This window comes from Antechinus flavipes, chromosome 1, assembly GCF_016432865.1.
Source record: "Antechinus flavipes isolate AdamAnt ecotype Samford, QLD, Australia chromosome 1, AdamAnt_v2, whole genome shotgun sequence".
In the NCBI taxonomy this organism is placed as follows: Eukaryota; Metazoa; Chordata; class Mammalia; order Dasyuromorphia; family Dasyuridae; genus Antechinus; species Antechinus flavipes.
Window position 1 is genome coordinate 497808886 of NC_067398.1, and position 16634 is coordinate 497825519.

Below are 16634 nucleotides of genomic sequence, written 5' to 3' on the forward strand. Positions count from 1 at the left end.
TAAGATAAAAGATTTCATTTTTTTCTTTGCATTTTTACCATCTAGAGCAAAGCTTTGTACAATTTTTTGCCTCCCAGACCAGTAAAGAACTCAACATCTGGAATCTTGAGCCATAGATTCATGGATCAAATCTAAGGATGGAAGGAACCTCAGAGACCACTTAGTCCAAAACTCTTATTTTACAGAACTGAGGCTAAAAAAAGGTTAAGAAACTTGCCTAAGTTTATATCCCAAAGAGATCTCAAAGAAAGGAAAGGGATCTGTATGTGCAAGAATGTTTGTGGCAGTCCTTTTTATAGTGGCCAGAAACTGGAAACTGAGTGGATGCCCATCAATTGAAGAATGGCTGAATAAATTGTGGTATATGAATGTTATGGATTATTGTTCTGTAAGAAATAACCAGCAGGATGATTTCAGAAAGGCCTGGAGAGACTTGCATGAACTGATGCTGAGTGAAACGAGCATGACCAAGAGATCATTATATACTTCAACAACAATACTGTATGATGATCAATTTTGATGGACGTGGCTCTCTTCAATAATGAGATGAACCAAATCAGTTCCAATAGTGCAGTAATGAATAGAATCAGTTACACCTAGTGAAAGAACTCTGGGAAATGAGTGTGAACCACTACATAGAATTCCCAATCCCCCTATTTTTGTCTGCCTGCATTTTTTATTTCCTTCACAGGTTAATTGTACATTATTTCAAAGTCCGATTCTTCTTCTGCAGCAAAACAACTGTATGGACATGTATACAAATATTATATTTAACATATACTTTAACATATTTAACATGTATTGGTCTACCTGCCATTTGGAGGAGGGGGTAGGAGGAAGGAGGGGAAAAACTGGAACAAAAGGTTTTGCAATTGTCAATGATGAAAAATTACTTATGCATAAATCTTGCAAATAAAAGGCTATAATAACAATAATAATAATAAAAAAAGAAACTTGCCCAAGTAGGACATATAGCCAAAGATTGGAATCTAGTTCCTTTGGCTTCACAACCGTCTATTTACACCGTACCAAGCTGACAAAGACTGGTAACTACTTAACTGAGAGTTTAAGAGTTGCCTTGGGACCTTAAGAGATTAAATCATGGCTTGACCATGACAGCAAATGAGAAGCAGGACTCAAATACTGGCAGTTAGGTTGTCAGAGCAGATAGTAGGACTTTAGAGTTTAAATCCATTATCAGACACTAGCTGTGTGACCTTTGAGAAAGTCATTTAACCTATCTTCCTCAATTTCCTCATCTGTAAAATAGGGATAATAGCACCTGACTCTCACTGTTGCAGTGAGAAGAAAATGTAATAAAATGTAAGCACCATTGCTTAGCACATAGTAAATGCTTGAGATGTTTACTGATTATCAACTTCCTCATTCTGAGTATTATTTCTCCATTAATACATTTTTAAGAATCATTTTAGCTTTTTTTGGCTGATGTATAGGCTCCCTATATGGACATCATGAACTTGACAATTATCAAAGCCAAAATAATCTTTTCAGATGAACTGCAATCTAAACACACTCCTTCATTTTGTTTTTTTCTCCCCTCATTTTAACTTGTGAAGTTGATTGTTTTGAACCCAAATGTAAGACTTTTTCATTCATCCCTCTTATAGATAATCTCAGCAAATTAAGTCCGAGGTTGGCCAGTATCAAGATCTTTTTGGATTTCTGATCATTTAAAATATTTGCTACTAATTGGAATTTACATAGCATTTTAAGATTTATAAAATCTTTATATAAATTTCCCCACTAGATCTTCCCAACAAAAGGAGTGGATAAAGCAGTGAATTTAGAGTTAGAAGATCTGAATTCAAATCTGGTCTCTGATACTACCTATATGACATTATATGTTCAATCAATAATCACTTATACATTCACTAGACCGCACAACTTCTCATTTTCATAGAAGACACTTAACAAATTTTGGAGTGGTTTAAAACTCATTGGTGTTATGAACATACCACAAAGACACACATACCAATCATTAGTGCCTTAATGCCTTAACAATTTCCAAATTGTTTATTCAGATTTCAGGAGAAAAAAACCAGTTCTGTCCAGAATCATAAGCTAGGTCTCAGTAAAAGCAGAAATCAAAGATGTAACAGTTTTATACTCAGAAGGGAACAGAAAACTGGAGATTTTTAAAAATACTTTACCTGTATAGTATATAATTAACCTCAACACTTTAGTATAGTATATACCCTAGATAGCTTTGGAATACTACCAATCATGAGTAACAATTTGACAAGCATGTATTAAACTCCTAAATTTTATAAAAAGAACTATTATCGTTTGTATTGTGACATAAGGACAAAAATTGAATAGTTCTGTTCTCAAGAAGATAAAAGGTTGAAAGAATCCTTTGGTAGTATGGGTCAGGCATTGTGCTGGGAATATACATATATAAAATAAAACATTCCCTGCCTCCAGAGCATTTATATTTTACTGGGGTGATAACCCTGCCATGTGTATATATATTTATAGATCTGCACATACAGAATATGTTTTATATATATATATATATAAAAATAATATATATAGTAGCTTTCAGAGAGGTAAGGTTACTTAACTTTCCCGGGCCTCAGTGTCCTAAAACTATAAAAGAAATGGGGAGGACCAAAAGCTGAGATCCCATACAACTCTAAATCTATGTTCCCAAAATTTTCCCACATAGATAATTAAGGATCTAAAATGGAATCTGAAATTAGTTTTCTTTTGATTTATGTCTTATGGTCTTTCCACTATATCTCTTTATATCCTCTGCAAACTTAAAATGTGTATGTAGACATATATATATGCCTTTATGCAAATCACTGATAAAAACATTAAATAAATTGAAACAAAGACACTACTTTAGGCACCCCACTAGAGATGTTCTATCTCCCTTTGCATTTAGTCATTCAATTGGATCTGGCCACCTAAATGTTTTATCATCTGGTCCAGAAATCTCCATCTTATCCACCAGGACAGTATGAAAAATACTGTCAAATACATTGTTAAAATTTAGATAAATTACAGTTAAACTTTCCCTAACTTACCAGGCTAGTTACTTGTCTAAAAAGGAAATGAGGCCAAATTGGCATGGCCTGTTCTTGCTGAAGCTACACTCTTTTTTTAATGTGTTCACTAACCATCTTTTTAATAATATATTTCTAGTATTTTGCCAGGAGTCTAAATCAAAGTCAATGGTTTATAGTTTGCAGTCTCCTTCAACTGTTTTTTTCAAAAGACATTTGCCCTTTTCCATTCCCGTAGAACTTCCTCTATTCTCCAAGATCTTAAAAAAAAAGGCTTTTATTGATTTTTATACATCACAGCCATTCCCAGATAATTCTCTCTCTTTCTTTTCCCTGTAACAAATAATTAAGCAAAAACAAATGACAAGGTCACCATGGCTGACAATGTATAACATTTTGCACCAAAATGCTCTCTCTTTAATTCTATTCATTTTCAACTTCCCATTTTTGTTTTGTTTTTCCAGTCCACATAACATTTTCTTTGGCATAGAAAACAAAAGTAAATTAAATGTTGGGTAGTCCTGATTTCTCTGTCATCATTACTATCATTCCATCTCTTCTGAATAGTGATACTGCCAAAGGAGAATACAAAAGACCACCTAAACAGAAGGAGTGATTAGATGAGTTTGGGAAACAGATCAAAGTTTGGCATTGATATACAACATAGTAGTGATGGCAGACTTCAATTATCAGGACATCTTCGGGCTGTCTCTCTTGCTGTCCAAAAGATAAAAAAAGTCAATAAATTAATGGTGCTTGACTGACAATTTCACCAATCAACATGAAGAAGCAAAATAGTACTGCTATTCTGGACCTGAATTTGACCCAATAAGTAGTCTGTTGAAACAGAAAGGATGGCAACTTTTTTGTATAGGTATCTTTGCATCTCAAAATTCCTCATAATAGAAAGCATACCAGACTTTCATATGAACCTTAGATTTTGAGAAAGCAAATTTCAGAGTTCAGAAAATGAATGCCATGACCTAAAATTCTACAGAGAAAGTCAGCTCAGAAAGGACTAGAATCTCTCATGCTGAAGACACAAAGAAAAATGATTCCAGTGAGGAGGAAAAAGAATTGTCTAAAGAGACCATTGTGGAGTCAAAGGAAACCAATTTACGTTTTAAAAACTTGTAAAGACTGAAGCAAGGATGGGTAAATGAGAAAATAAAATTATGACCTAGCTAAAGTACAGAAAGAATTATATCTGGCTAAAGGCATATGCTAAGGTCTACACAAAAGTTTCTTTAAAATTTATGTTGAGAAAAAGAGGATCAAATGAGGGAAAGGACCACTGAATAGGGTAGATAGGATGTTACAAAATCACAGAATTTGAGAATTGCATGGGACATCTAGTCCACTTGATAGCAGAAAATAATTCCTACTATCAGCTACCTGACAAGTGGTCATTCAGCTTTGGTTTGAAGATCTCTAAAGAGGGTACCAAGTGTATATGATTAACAGTTGTTCTTCTTAGAACTACAAAGGACTAGGGGATCAATTTAAAATAGTAATTTGGAAGAAAAAATACATGGGAAATAATACCAATGTAATAACATCTTCTAAATATTTCCCTCCCCCAAAAAATCATTTTTGGAAAGAAAACATCCACATGTAAGGAAATTAATATAGTGACAACAAAAAAGACCGTTTTTCCTTCAGAGCTCCTGTTTTAACATCACTTTACATAGTTGACCATGGAATTAAGTATGTTAATTATTCAATCATCCCTTGTATAACTAGTATAAATGGAGTCATCTATAAGCCTTAAAAGAATAAAACACCTAATTAAGCAGCGGGGTGGGAGGGGAAATCACCCTGGTTCTAGTAGGCATAAGACTTAGGTTTGAGATCCAGCTCCACCATTTACAATCTATGTGACAGGGAACAAGTCGCTTAACCCGCACCTTCGTTTCCTCACCTGTAAAATATACCTGCCAATCTTCCTCGGTGGAGGGAGTTTCCACACCGGGAGTTCCCTTCAGGGATGAAATCACAGGTACCGGAACGAAAAAAAATATATTTTACATATACCTGCGCCAAGCCCCTCCAGGATCAGGGTGTGCATATGTGTATGCGTGGTTAAAAGCAATTCTATAAATGTGAAATTATCAAGTCGGCTAAGGGATAGTAGACATTAAACCACTGTCAAGATGGAGTTTGCGAAAACAATCTAGGCTGAACATCAGTGAGGCTTTTCCCAAACGGTCTCTCCTCTCCACACCCAATTTCTCATTTTGCTCGGGCATTGTGTCAAGATTTACTTCTTTCCCCCCATTTTACATTTTAATTTTTATCAGTACTTATTCGTGCCTATCAGGGACTAAGTCGTTTTCCATCCATCTCCAGCACCTTGCACAGTGCCTTAGGACACATTGGATGCTTAATGAAATTTTTCTGAATCAGAATTTACACTTGATCTTAGCCAAAAGGCCGAGGATCAAAAGCAAGGAAGGAAGGAAAACAGAGTCGAGTTAACAATTACTGTAGGCGAGGTGGGGACGGGACCTCTGGGCCTCCCAGATTCATTTTTGAAGTGATTCCCCCCCCTCCCCGCCTCCGCCCTTAACTGTCTTCCCTCCTCAGGGACCGACTACTCGCGCGCCCCCCGCGCCATGCCTTTCCCGCGTCCACCCTCAGTGGGTGAGGGGATTCTTCGCGGGGGAACGGGCGTGGTGATAGCCGCGAGGGACACGCGGGCAAGTGGGAAAGCGGTCGCGATTGGGGAGACAGAGACGCGCGCGCGGAAGAGCCAGGTAGCCATCCCCTCCCCCCAAGAGCCCATAGAGAACGCCGCGGCGTACACACGTCCCTTGCCCTGGGTTCCGCCCCGGGGAAGAACCAGTGTACCACAGAGAAGGTAGAGGAGAGAAAGAGAAGAAAGTGGCTCCGGTCAGGTCGGCTTTCGGCCGCCCCTCCGCTTCCTGGATCTCACCGTAAACCGGGTCCGCGCTTCGGGCAAACTGAAGAGAGGCGGCGACGGAGACATCTTCTCGCTTGCGCGTGCCCGCTAACGCGCCGCGGCGCCCCCTGATGACGCAGAGTCTGAGGCTTACAGCTCGCTCCTTTGCGCGGTTAGAACAGTCCCTGGGTGGACATTTAGGGTACATGCGCAGTCGACGGAGGGGGCGGAGCTTTGGTGACAGGATCAGGGTTGCTGCCGCGAACAATGTGATTTCGTGTTTTGCCAACGATGGTGGCTCGAGGAGTCCACTCCCTATAGAACACCTTGTGGCAGTCTGGGGCTTGACCGATCGTAGCGTGCGGGATTTGAGGCGCCTGCCCAGTCCCAGGATAGTGTCTCCCTCTCGCGTTGGCTCCTCATAGATTTCCCACCCTCTCCATGACCCGCCCCTTTTCCCCTCCAAAGCCCCAGGCTGCTGCCGGGCGATACCCTGCCCTAAAGCGGGTGGAGTCGGGGCAAATGCTCGCGAATACCCGCCCCCGCCCTTCAACCATGCTTTCCTCCTTCCTGCAGGGGTGACACTCCCTGCTGACCCTCCGCTTTTCTCCGCCGGCCCTTTCATCATTGGGCTGCGAAGCGTGGAGAATTATTGCATAAGTGTTCTTCCCCGAGTTGTATGGAAGTGGCCCTAGGCTCTCGTAGATTGTCACTAAAGCACACAAATCCTTCAAGGCGTCAACAAGCTATGAAAACCTCAACCCGGTTCATTAAAGGACCAGCCTACCCATGATGTTCTGAAAGGCTTCTCATTGGAACCTTGACCACCAAGAAATGGAGTTTTGGATGGCAGCAACTAATTATTTATCCACTAAGACATAGTTGGCTTGCAACCTGCTTGGGTGGAGTACCATCCTGGATGAGATCATGGATCTTTGATGTATTCTCTGGCACAAGGGGTGATAAATTGAACCTACGTTTTTGTGTTGTTGCTTTTTAATTCGCTCTATCTGGCTTCATATAACCAAGGGTGAGCAATTTGAATCAACCAGGAAAAAGGATGGGGAAGTATTTTGCTTGCAAACCTCCAGCAATTCTGTGGTGACCAAAACAATGTTTCTATTTCAGAGATTAAAAAACATTAATATGTTGTTTTTGTGCGTCCATTACTTCCCAGTAAGCAAGTCCTCTTTCCATCTCACACCATCTTGTCATTCCTTAAAAAAAAAAAAGTTAAGCAAAGAGATCAAAACCATCTAATGTAGCATCATTACTTATCAATTACTTCTCTTTCTCTCTCCTTTCCAGAATCTGCCCCCATATCCAATCTGTTGCCAAGGTGTGTTGATTTTACTTTTGCAGCTTTCTCTAAAACATCCCATTCTCTTCTCTGACATTGTCACTACTTAGCTGTAGGTGCTCATCATCCCACACCTTGATTATTGCAATAGCTTGCTGGTGGATCTGCTATCCCAATGTATCTTCTATTCAGCTACTAAAGTGATTTTGCTAAAATAGAAGTCTGACCATGTTGTAATGGCCCTCAGTAGGGTTTGTATTAGTTTCTGTGTAAACAGCTGATTACAGAGGGATGCTGTTGCCCTCTCTGGCCGGTGTAGGAAGTTTGGTTTATGCTGAGTGTTTCAAGGTCTGGGGATCCAACAAAAGCTTTTTAGTTTTTGCCAATGATTGAAGGAGACAACCTTGTCTTATAAATATCAAGCAAGTTCCTCAGACTAGAGTTTCTGAATGCTGCTTGGTTGCTTTTATGATACTAAAACTCCTTCCTTAGAGGATGAGTCCAGGTCTCCTGTAATTTTTACTTATCCAACCTGCTTTCCCACTTCAGTGTCACTTCTCTACTTAATAAATTCCAGTGAGACACTATTGCCTGAAAGAATAAATACAAAATACTCTTTGACATTCAAAATCCTTCATAACTTAGCCTCCTCTTCCTTTTCCAATCTCCTTATACCATTCTTCCCTACATATATTCTTTGATTTAGTGACACTGGCTTCCTGGTTATTCCATGACCAAGATGTTTCATCTTTTGGTTCCAAGCATTCTTTCTAGTTGTCCCTCTATCTGGAATGCTCTCCTTCTTCACATCCACCCACCAACTTCCTGGCTTCTTTTGAGTCTGCTAAAAACACACTTTCTACATGGAGACTTCTCCAACCCCTCTTAATTCCAGTGCCTTTACTTTGTTATATATGCTTAGCACTTAACACAGTGCCTAATACAGAGCTATAGTTGTTTATCATTTTCAAAAAGGGCCTATAACATTACAAGGTGATGACTTGCTTGAGTGAAGTGGATTTAAGTTAGGCAGAGTTGGACAAAATCATTCTCATTCTTCCAGAGTCATCTAAGTCAAGTGGCAAGACAAAAGTCAAGACAACTGGCAATGACAGTTGGGATGCAGTAGATGACCTTCAGTGTCCAACTAAATTCTAAGCTCCCCACAATGCCTGCTATAGTCACTTTCATGGTCGTTGGAACAAATTGTTGTTACTCATCTCTTTCACCAAGGAAAGTCTTCACATGCTTGGAATAGATATTCTTCTAATTCACTGATAAGTTTGAGGTTATCTTTAATCTGCTGAGGTAGTTTTGCCAGGGCACATCATGTTACAGATTTTTGGAGCCTCAAGTGAGAGTTGGGTGACAGGTAGATGATAATAGATGGGCTCAACAAACCTTCACTCCAGAGGTGCTAGTTACAGAATAAATTATTAATATAAATTGATTGATAGATTGATTGCAGTGTGAGCTCACTGAGTAGGAGAGTGGAGAGAAGGAATATATTTGGAAATAAATGTATAATTAATGTGTAATTTTTTTTTAAAAGGCTAAGGAGGTAAGACGAACCCTTGTTTTGTGTGGAGTTTTGGTGTTAAGTTGGAAATAAAAATTGTTTTAAAAAATTGTCTCACATTAAGAAAGTATATGATAATGTTTCATTGTCTGAGGTACCATAAATGTGATTTAACGTCTTTGTCTTTTCTATTACTTTCTAATTAAAATTCAGCTGTCTCAAATCATGATTTTTTGACAGTTACTGAAGAATTGTAAATTTTATTTGAACTTCTCATTCTAAATCTGTTATGCTTAAAGTATGTTTCTTGTAGGCAATATACAGTGGTGTTGAATTTTAAAAATGTTTGTGGTTGTATTAACTTTTTTTTTTATGGGAATTGAATCTAGGGATTATAATTGTTTTATTTGTACTCATACATGTCCTATATTTATTTTGTTAGCACAAAATACAATCTACATTATTTCACTTGTATAAATCCAGTTCTGGTCTTTGTATTGACATATATGCTTTACTAAGCACAGTTAATTAAAGACTAATCAAATTATTACATCAGTCAAAAGACCTCAAGTTAGGTTATTGATAGCTAGGTCCCAGAAGATTGATATCAGCAAGCAAAAATAACCCAAAACACACACACATATATAGATATAGATATAGATAGATACAAAAATATTTATAATGATATGATTTATATTAGCAAAATTCTGGGGACAAAAAATATTTTAATTACCAAGGAATGGCTAAACAACTTTAATATAGGAATATAATTTAATATTGTGCCATAAAAATAACATAAAGAATTCCAAGAAATGTGAAAAGATTTGTGTGGAGAGAAACAGCCCTTCCCCCCCCCCCAAATATAGTAAAGATAATGTAAATGAAGATGACATTAAAGACAAAAAACCCTAATATCAAATTAACAGTATTGGTACAAAGTTATTAAAATATCAATTCCTTCTTTTTAACATTTAACCAAAAATGAATTATATCTTGTACAGTCATTGAATGTATTTTGATGGGGAATGTGGCAGAAGGATGAAGATTTTTTTTTTTTTTTGTATTTTGTTAAAATGAAATGCACCAAAAAGGGGATGATAAAAGATTCTCATTTTGTTTTATGGATAATTTTTTTAAATGCAGGCCAATTTACCTTGATTATATTTCATTATATTTCATGTCTTCCATTTCTTATTTTGGATTTAGGAAAAAAATTCTGTATGATTCTCATTGATTTTTTTTTTAATATGTGCTGTTTCTTCTTGGCTGCTTGCAAAATAATAACTATTACTCTATTTTAAAAGTTTAATGGTTGAAGTGGATGAATTAAATATGAGATTCATCTCTGTATTACTTTATCATCATTTCTACATCTGTATATCTAGATCCTATACCTTGAATTCTCTACTTTGAATTTCTTGTGATTTCCTGAAATATGCCATTTAAATTCTCTTCATATTTTTCAGGTATTCTGATAACTCTTGGATTCTAGTTAAATATCAGTTTGTTTATTTCTGATTTTAAAAAATTGTTCTGTTATTTTCACTCCATTAGATATATTTTTAAATCACTTTTTTTGGGGGGGGCATTAAAAATTCTAATTTATTGAAATTTCACTCAAAAGATAAGATATGCTGGGGGGGGGGGGAGGGGGAAGCAGCTAAATAGCACAATGGATAGAGCACCAGCCCTGAAATTAGGAGGATCTGAGTTCAAATGTGATCTCAGACATTTAACATTTCCTAGCTGTGTGATCCTGGGCAAAACACTTAATCCCAATTGCTTTAGCCAAGAAAAAAAAAAAAAAGACGCTAGTGTGCAATATATTACACAAAGCACCTTCAGGTGCACATTCAAGTCAAGTCTGTTATAATATTCCTCATTAAAAATGTTGAGTTTTATTGTCATTCTTTTCTTAAAAACATATTTTCAGAGGATTCCTGAAAGATGGCAGAGTAGATCAGAAAACTTTCTGCCCTCCAAATTTCCTCCACACACACAAAAAAAAGACAGAATATCACCTCAAAGCATCAGAAATAAACACAGTGCAAAGCAGTTGAAGACCCCAGTAGTAGAGACAAGGAATTGAAAATTGAGTAGATGCCCATTAATTAGGGAATGGTTGAATATATGAATGTAATGGAATATTATTGTTCTATAAGACATGATGAGCAGGCTGATTTCAGAAAAGCCTGGAAAGACTTACATGAACAGATGCTGAGTAAAGCAAGCAGAAGCAGGAGAATATTGTATACAGTAACAGCAATGTTATGTGATGACCAACTGTGATGGATTTGTCTCGTCTCAACAACGAGTTGATTCAAAGCAATTCCAATAGACTTGGATTGGAAAATGCTATTCATATCCAGAGAGAGAATTATGGAGACTGAATATGGATCAAAGCATAGTATTTTCACTTTTTTTTTTTAGTTTTGTTTTTTTCTTTCTCATGATTTTTATAATTGTTTTATTTGTACTCATACATGTCCTATATTTGTTTTGTTAGCACAAAATACAATCTACATTCACTTGTATAAATCCAGTTCTGGTCTTTGTACTGACATATATGCTTTACTAAGCACAGTTAATTAAAGACTAATCAAATTATTACATCAGTCAAAAGACCTCAGGTTAGGTTATTGATAGCTAGGTCCCAGAAGGTTGACGTCAGCAAGCAAAAATAACCCAAAACACACACACATATATAGATATAGAGAGATACAAAAATATTTATAATAATATGATTTATATTAGCAAAATTCTGGGGACAAAAAATATTTTAATTACCAAGGAATGGCTAAACAACTTTAATATAGGAATATAATTTAATATTGTGCCATAAAAATAACATAAAGAATTCCAAGAAATGTGAAAAGATTTGTGTGAAGAGAAACAGCCCTTCCCCCCTAAATATAATGAAGATAATGTAAATGAAGATGACATTAAAGACAAAAAACCCTAATATCAAATTAACAGTATTGGTACAAAGTTATTAAAATATCAACTCCTTCTATTTAACATTTAACCAAAAATGAATTATGTCTTGTACAGTCATTGAATGTATTTTGATGGGGAATGTGGCAGAAGGATGAAGATTTTTTTTTTTTTTATATTTTGTTAAAATGAAATGCACCAAAAAGGGGATGATAAAAGATTCTCATTTTGTTTTATGGATAATTTTTTTTTAAATGCAGGCCAATTTACCTTGATTATATTTCATTATATTTCATGTCTTCCATTTCTTATTTTGGATTTAGGAAAAAATTCTGTATGATTCTCATTAATTTTTTTTTTAATATGTGCTGTTTCTTCTTGGCTGCTTGCAAAATAATAACTATTACTCTATTTTAAAAGTTTGATGGTTGAAGTGGATGAATTAAATATGAGATTCATCTCTGTATTACTTTATCATCATTTCTACATCTGTATATCTAGATCCTATACCTTGAATTCTCTACTTTGAATTTCTTGTGATTTCCTGAAATATGCCATTTAAATTCTCTTCATATTTTTCAGGTATTCTGATAACTCTTGGATTATCTGAGTTCTGTTTTCTAGTTAAATATCAGTTTGTTTATTTCTGATTTTAAAAAATTGTTCTGTTATTTTCACTCCATTAGATATATTTTTAAATCACTTTTTTTGGGGGGGCATTAAAAATTCTAATTTATTGAAATTTCACTCAAAAGATAAGATATGCTGGGGGGGGGAGGGAGGGAGAAGCAGCTAAATAGCACAATGGATAGAGCACCAGCCCTGAAATTAGGAGGACCTGAGTTCAAATGTGATCTCAGACATTTAATATTTCCTAGCTGTGTGATCCTGGGCAAATCACTTAATCCCAATTGCTTTAGCCAAGAAAAAAAAAAAGACGCTAGTGTGCAATATATTACACAAAGCACCTTCAGGTGCACATTCAAGTGTCTGCAGTCAGATTTGAACTCAAGTCCTCCTAACTTCAGAGCTAGTTAGTTCTATTGCACCACCTAGCTGCCCCTCGTATTTGATTTTTTAATGTTTTTTTTTTTTTTTTTTTTTTTCCAAAAAGTCTTTTTTGTTTTGGGGCCATTTGACATTTCTCATTGAAAAAGGAATAGCTTTTTTTTTAGTAGTATTTTACTTTTACATATACATGTAAAAATAGTTTCTCCCTTTCTCTCTTACCGCTCCCCTCCAAAAAACAGTAAGTAATCTGCTATAGGTTAAGTATGTGCAATCCTTTTAAACATATTTCCATCTTTGTTATATTGTGCAAGAAAAATCCAACCTAAAAGGGAAAAAAAATCATGCAGACACTTAACATTTCCTAGCTGTGTGACCCTGGGAAAGTCACTTAACTCCACTTGTCTCAACAAAAAAAATAAATATATAAATAAGAGAGAATGAGGAAAAATTGGAGAAACAAATAAAAGCAATTCAAGAAAATCATGAAAAGAAAATCAATCGACTGGAAATAGAGAATTAAAAATTTAAGAAAATCATCCCTTGAAAACTAGAATTGGGCAAGAGGAAGCTAATGCCATTCTAGGACACCAAGAAGTCATAAAACAAAATCAAAAGAATGAAAAAATAGATGAGGAAGTGACACATCTTATCAGAAAAACAAGTCAAGATTGAGGAGAAATAATATAATAGACTACTTGAAAATTCGGAAAAAAAATTTTGATAACACTATTACAGGAAATTATCAAGGAAGATTTCCCGAAGTTCTGGAACAAGAAAGCAAAGTAGAAATAGGGGGAAAAATCCACTAATCACCACTTCAATGAGATCCCGGGGGGGGGGGGGGGAGGAGGGAAACTTATGAGAATATCATAATCAAGTTTCAAAACTCCCTGGTTCTGAAGAAAATATTGAAAGCAACTAGAAAAAAAATAACAGTTTAAACATCATATAGCTACAATAAAGATTACACAAGATCTAGCAGCTATTATGTTGAAGGACTATAGTATAATAACTGGGCTAGCTCCTTGGAGGGTCATAGGATCATTCAGAGTCAAGATCAGTCAAAGTCCTTGATCTTTAGGGGGAGAAGGGAAGGAGGCAGGAAAGAGGTCACACATCTTGCCAAAGATGTATCCTAGATTCTGGATTCTGGAGTCTCCAGCTCTTTCTTCCTCATCCTGCAGCCAAGTGACCCTGACCTCTCTCTCTCAGCCTTCCAATCCTTGTCTATGAGTACCTCAGCACCACACATTCAGCAAGCACCAATCATCTAAGTATATGCTTTATTATCTCACATATGCTGCATTATTTCACATATAATAGGTAATTAGTCTTAAGTGCTCTGCTGTCTGATTCAATTACACCTTTTCAGAGTTCCAGCCCTTACATCTCCCACCTTCTTTTGTTTTAGAACACAGGTGGTCATGCCCTCCCTGACTTCTCAAGAAAGGAGGTAAGAACATCAAAAAGGAGGTGATCATGCCCCTCCCCCTGACTTCTCAGGAAGGAAGGTGAAAGCATTAAAGAGGAAATGATCACGCCCTCCCTGACTTCTCAGGAAGAGAGAAGAAAAACACCAAAGGGAAGTGGGGAGTCAAGTCAGATATTGTTAGCGGGTTTCTGGGCTGAAGGGTCTTACTAGAAACAGGTATACACAAACTCATCAGCATGGGAGGTATTACACAAGCACATAGCAATAAAGCACAGACTATTAGTGGTGACTCTCCCCACAGCCAGTGCAGGATCAATATGGTGTAACAAACATGAATTATAAATGCAAGTAGTGGTATAACAAACAATATAAATCAACATGGTGTTGTAAAAGATTTCCAGATGTCCTAGAAGGAGGGTATGTAAACAATAATTACACATACATCTTCTTGTCCATTGCTTCACATGTCAGGAAATCCAATGATCCCTGCAAGTTTTTGAAGTTCTGCAGCACTATAGATTGTAGAATACTATATTCCATAAAGCTAGGTTTACAACCTAAGGTAATTTACTCAATAAAGTTTAGTATAATTCTGAATTGGAAAAAAAAAAAAGGACATTTAACAAACTCAGAGACATTTCTTCCACCTCTTAAAATATTTGTTGATTAGAGTGAGCATCATTAAAGTAGGTGCAAATTTCATTATCTGCGTTGCTTTTAGGACAGAGTTCCAGTGGATGTCTGTATAGTTTAAATTTGTCATTACAACAAAATCATATTTCTTTGCCAGGTTTGTGACGTTTTAAAGATTCCTTATCTGATTCTTTCTATACCCTATAACATAGGACCTAGAATATTACCTACAGTAATATTACCCCATTGATCCTCTTCCAAATACCCTTGACTATGTTTCTCACTTAAGGCTCCTAGATTTCTTTATACAAGTCTATATTTATAATATGTTATCAATCAATCAACAAACATTTATTAGGTACCTACTATGTTAGGGGCAACTAGATAGTACAATGAATCGAGTGCCAGCCCTGGAGATGGGAGGTATCTACTAGGTTCTGGACTCTGCAAAGGATACAGAAACAAAAAAAAAATACTAATATCTAATAATAGTTACCATTTATATGGCACCTATTATGTATCAGGCAATGTGCTAAGCATTTTACAGATAATATCCCACATAATATTTCTCATAACCCTGGGAATCAGAAGCTATTAATGTCCCCATTTTACAATTGAGGAGAGTGAACCAAACAATAGTTAAGTGATATGCCTAAGATCACATAGCTAATGTCTGAAGCTTAATTTGAACTCAGATCTTCCTTATTCTAAGCCTAGCAGTCAGTCTGGTCATCTAGCTGATAAAAAAGGATCTTATATCAGGGGAGATTATATGACTATATGTGTGGATATGAATATATTAAGAATATACACACAGAATAAATGTGTATGTGACATATACCACTCTGGATCCTACTGCCTTAAGGTCAGGTAGGATACTTTTCACCCTACTCACAGGGTTCTTTATTACCCTTAAAGGGATTTGGAGACTCCATTTAGCCATTGATAATATTATGCAAAGATATTTACTTCCAAATATATAATCCCAAATAATAGAAAACTTATTCTCCCAAAACGTTGGATAAATAATCCCCTCTCTCCCTTTGTATTATCTCAGTCTCTGGAGGGGGGAAAAGGTTAGGTTTTTAGCTTTAGTTTAGGTCTCATAGAGTATTGTCTTAGTTCCAAGTTCAAAATCTTCTTGGGGTTGAGTCCCAGGCATCCTGGCTTTTTAGGGCTTCCATGTCAGGCTGTCTGTCTGTATCACTCTACCTGTAATTCTTGTTTGAAGGCCTGCAAAGCCTTGAACTCCCAGGTCCTTTGGAAATTGTCTCCAACATTTGAAACTGAGAACAAATGATGCAAAACAGAAACAAAAGCCCCCAGGTCTGTATCATGAGTCGGGTTAAAAGAGAGGCACTGGAAAAAGGAACTTCCCCTTTTATTAGTTCAGTTCATGGCATCCATGCTATGGGTAAACGGTGATCTTTACCCTCTGGATGCAGCCAGTAAGAGTTACAGCAATGCAGAGTAAACACCTCAGTCTTGCCATTTTTAAAGATACAGCCAGCTAATCAAAGGATGCTATTTCTACCCAAATAGTAGGGGAGGAAGAGGCCTCCATCTTAGGCAATCTAGACATGTTTCAAAGGCCACCCAAGGTCACCTCCATGTTAGGCAAACTGGACATGTCCACATAAGCTCACATAAAGTTTATATATAAATAGAGGGCATAAAAGGAAATAAACATTTATATAGCAACTGTATTGCCAACCAGAATGATTTGGATTTAATAGTCCTTAATAAAAAAAAAAATCTAGCCCAGAAACCTCTTGTGAAGTTTCAGTAATCAAAATTTATATTCCTTTGGCCTGTGTACCTGTAGATAAAGATATGATAGCCTATGTGGTCAGAGGGAAGAGAGGGAAAGA

The 16634-nt window shown here is 36.5% G+C and overlaps 1 protein-coding gene across 2 annotated transcripts in view; it reads right to left on the reverse strand.

The window, feature by feature from the left end:
- The window catches only part of THOC1 (THO complex subunit 1), a 57258-nt gene extending 51183 nt beyond the window's left edge, over positions 1–6075 (reverse strand). For both annotated transcript variants that reach the window (XM_051970364.1, XM_051970363.1), the window contains exon 1: positions 5968–6075. In XM_051970364.1, the coding sequence (XP_051826324.1) occupies positions 5968–6021 (54 nt within the window). In that variant the 5' untranslated portion in view covers positions 6022–6075. The remainder of the gene's footprint in view (positions 1–5967) is intronic.
- Between the last annotated feature and the right edge of the window lie 10559 nt (positions 6076–16634).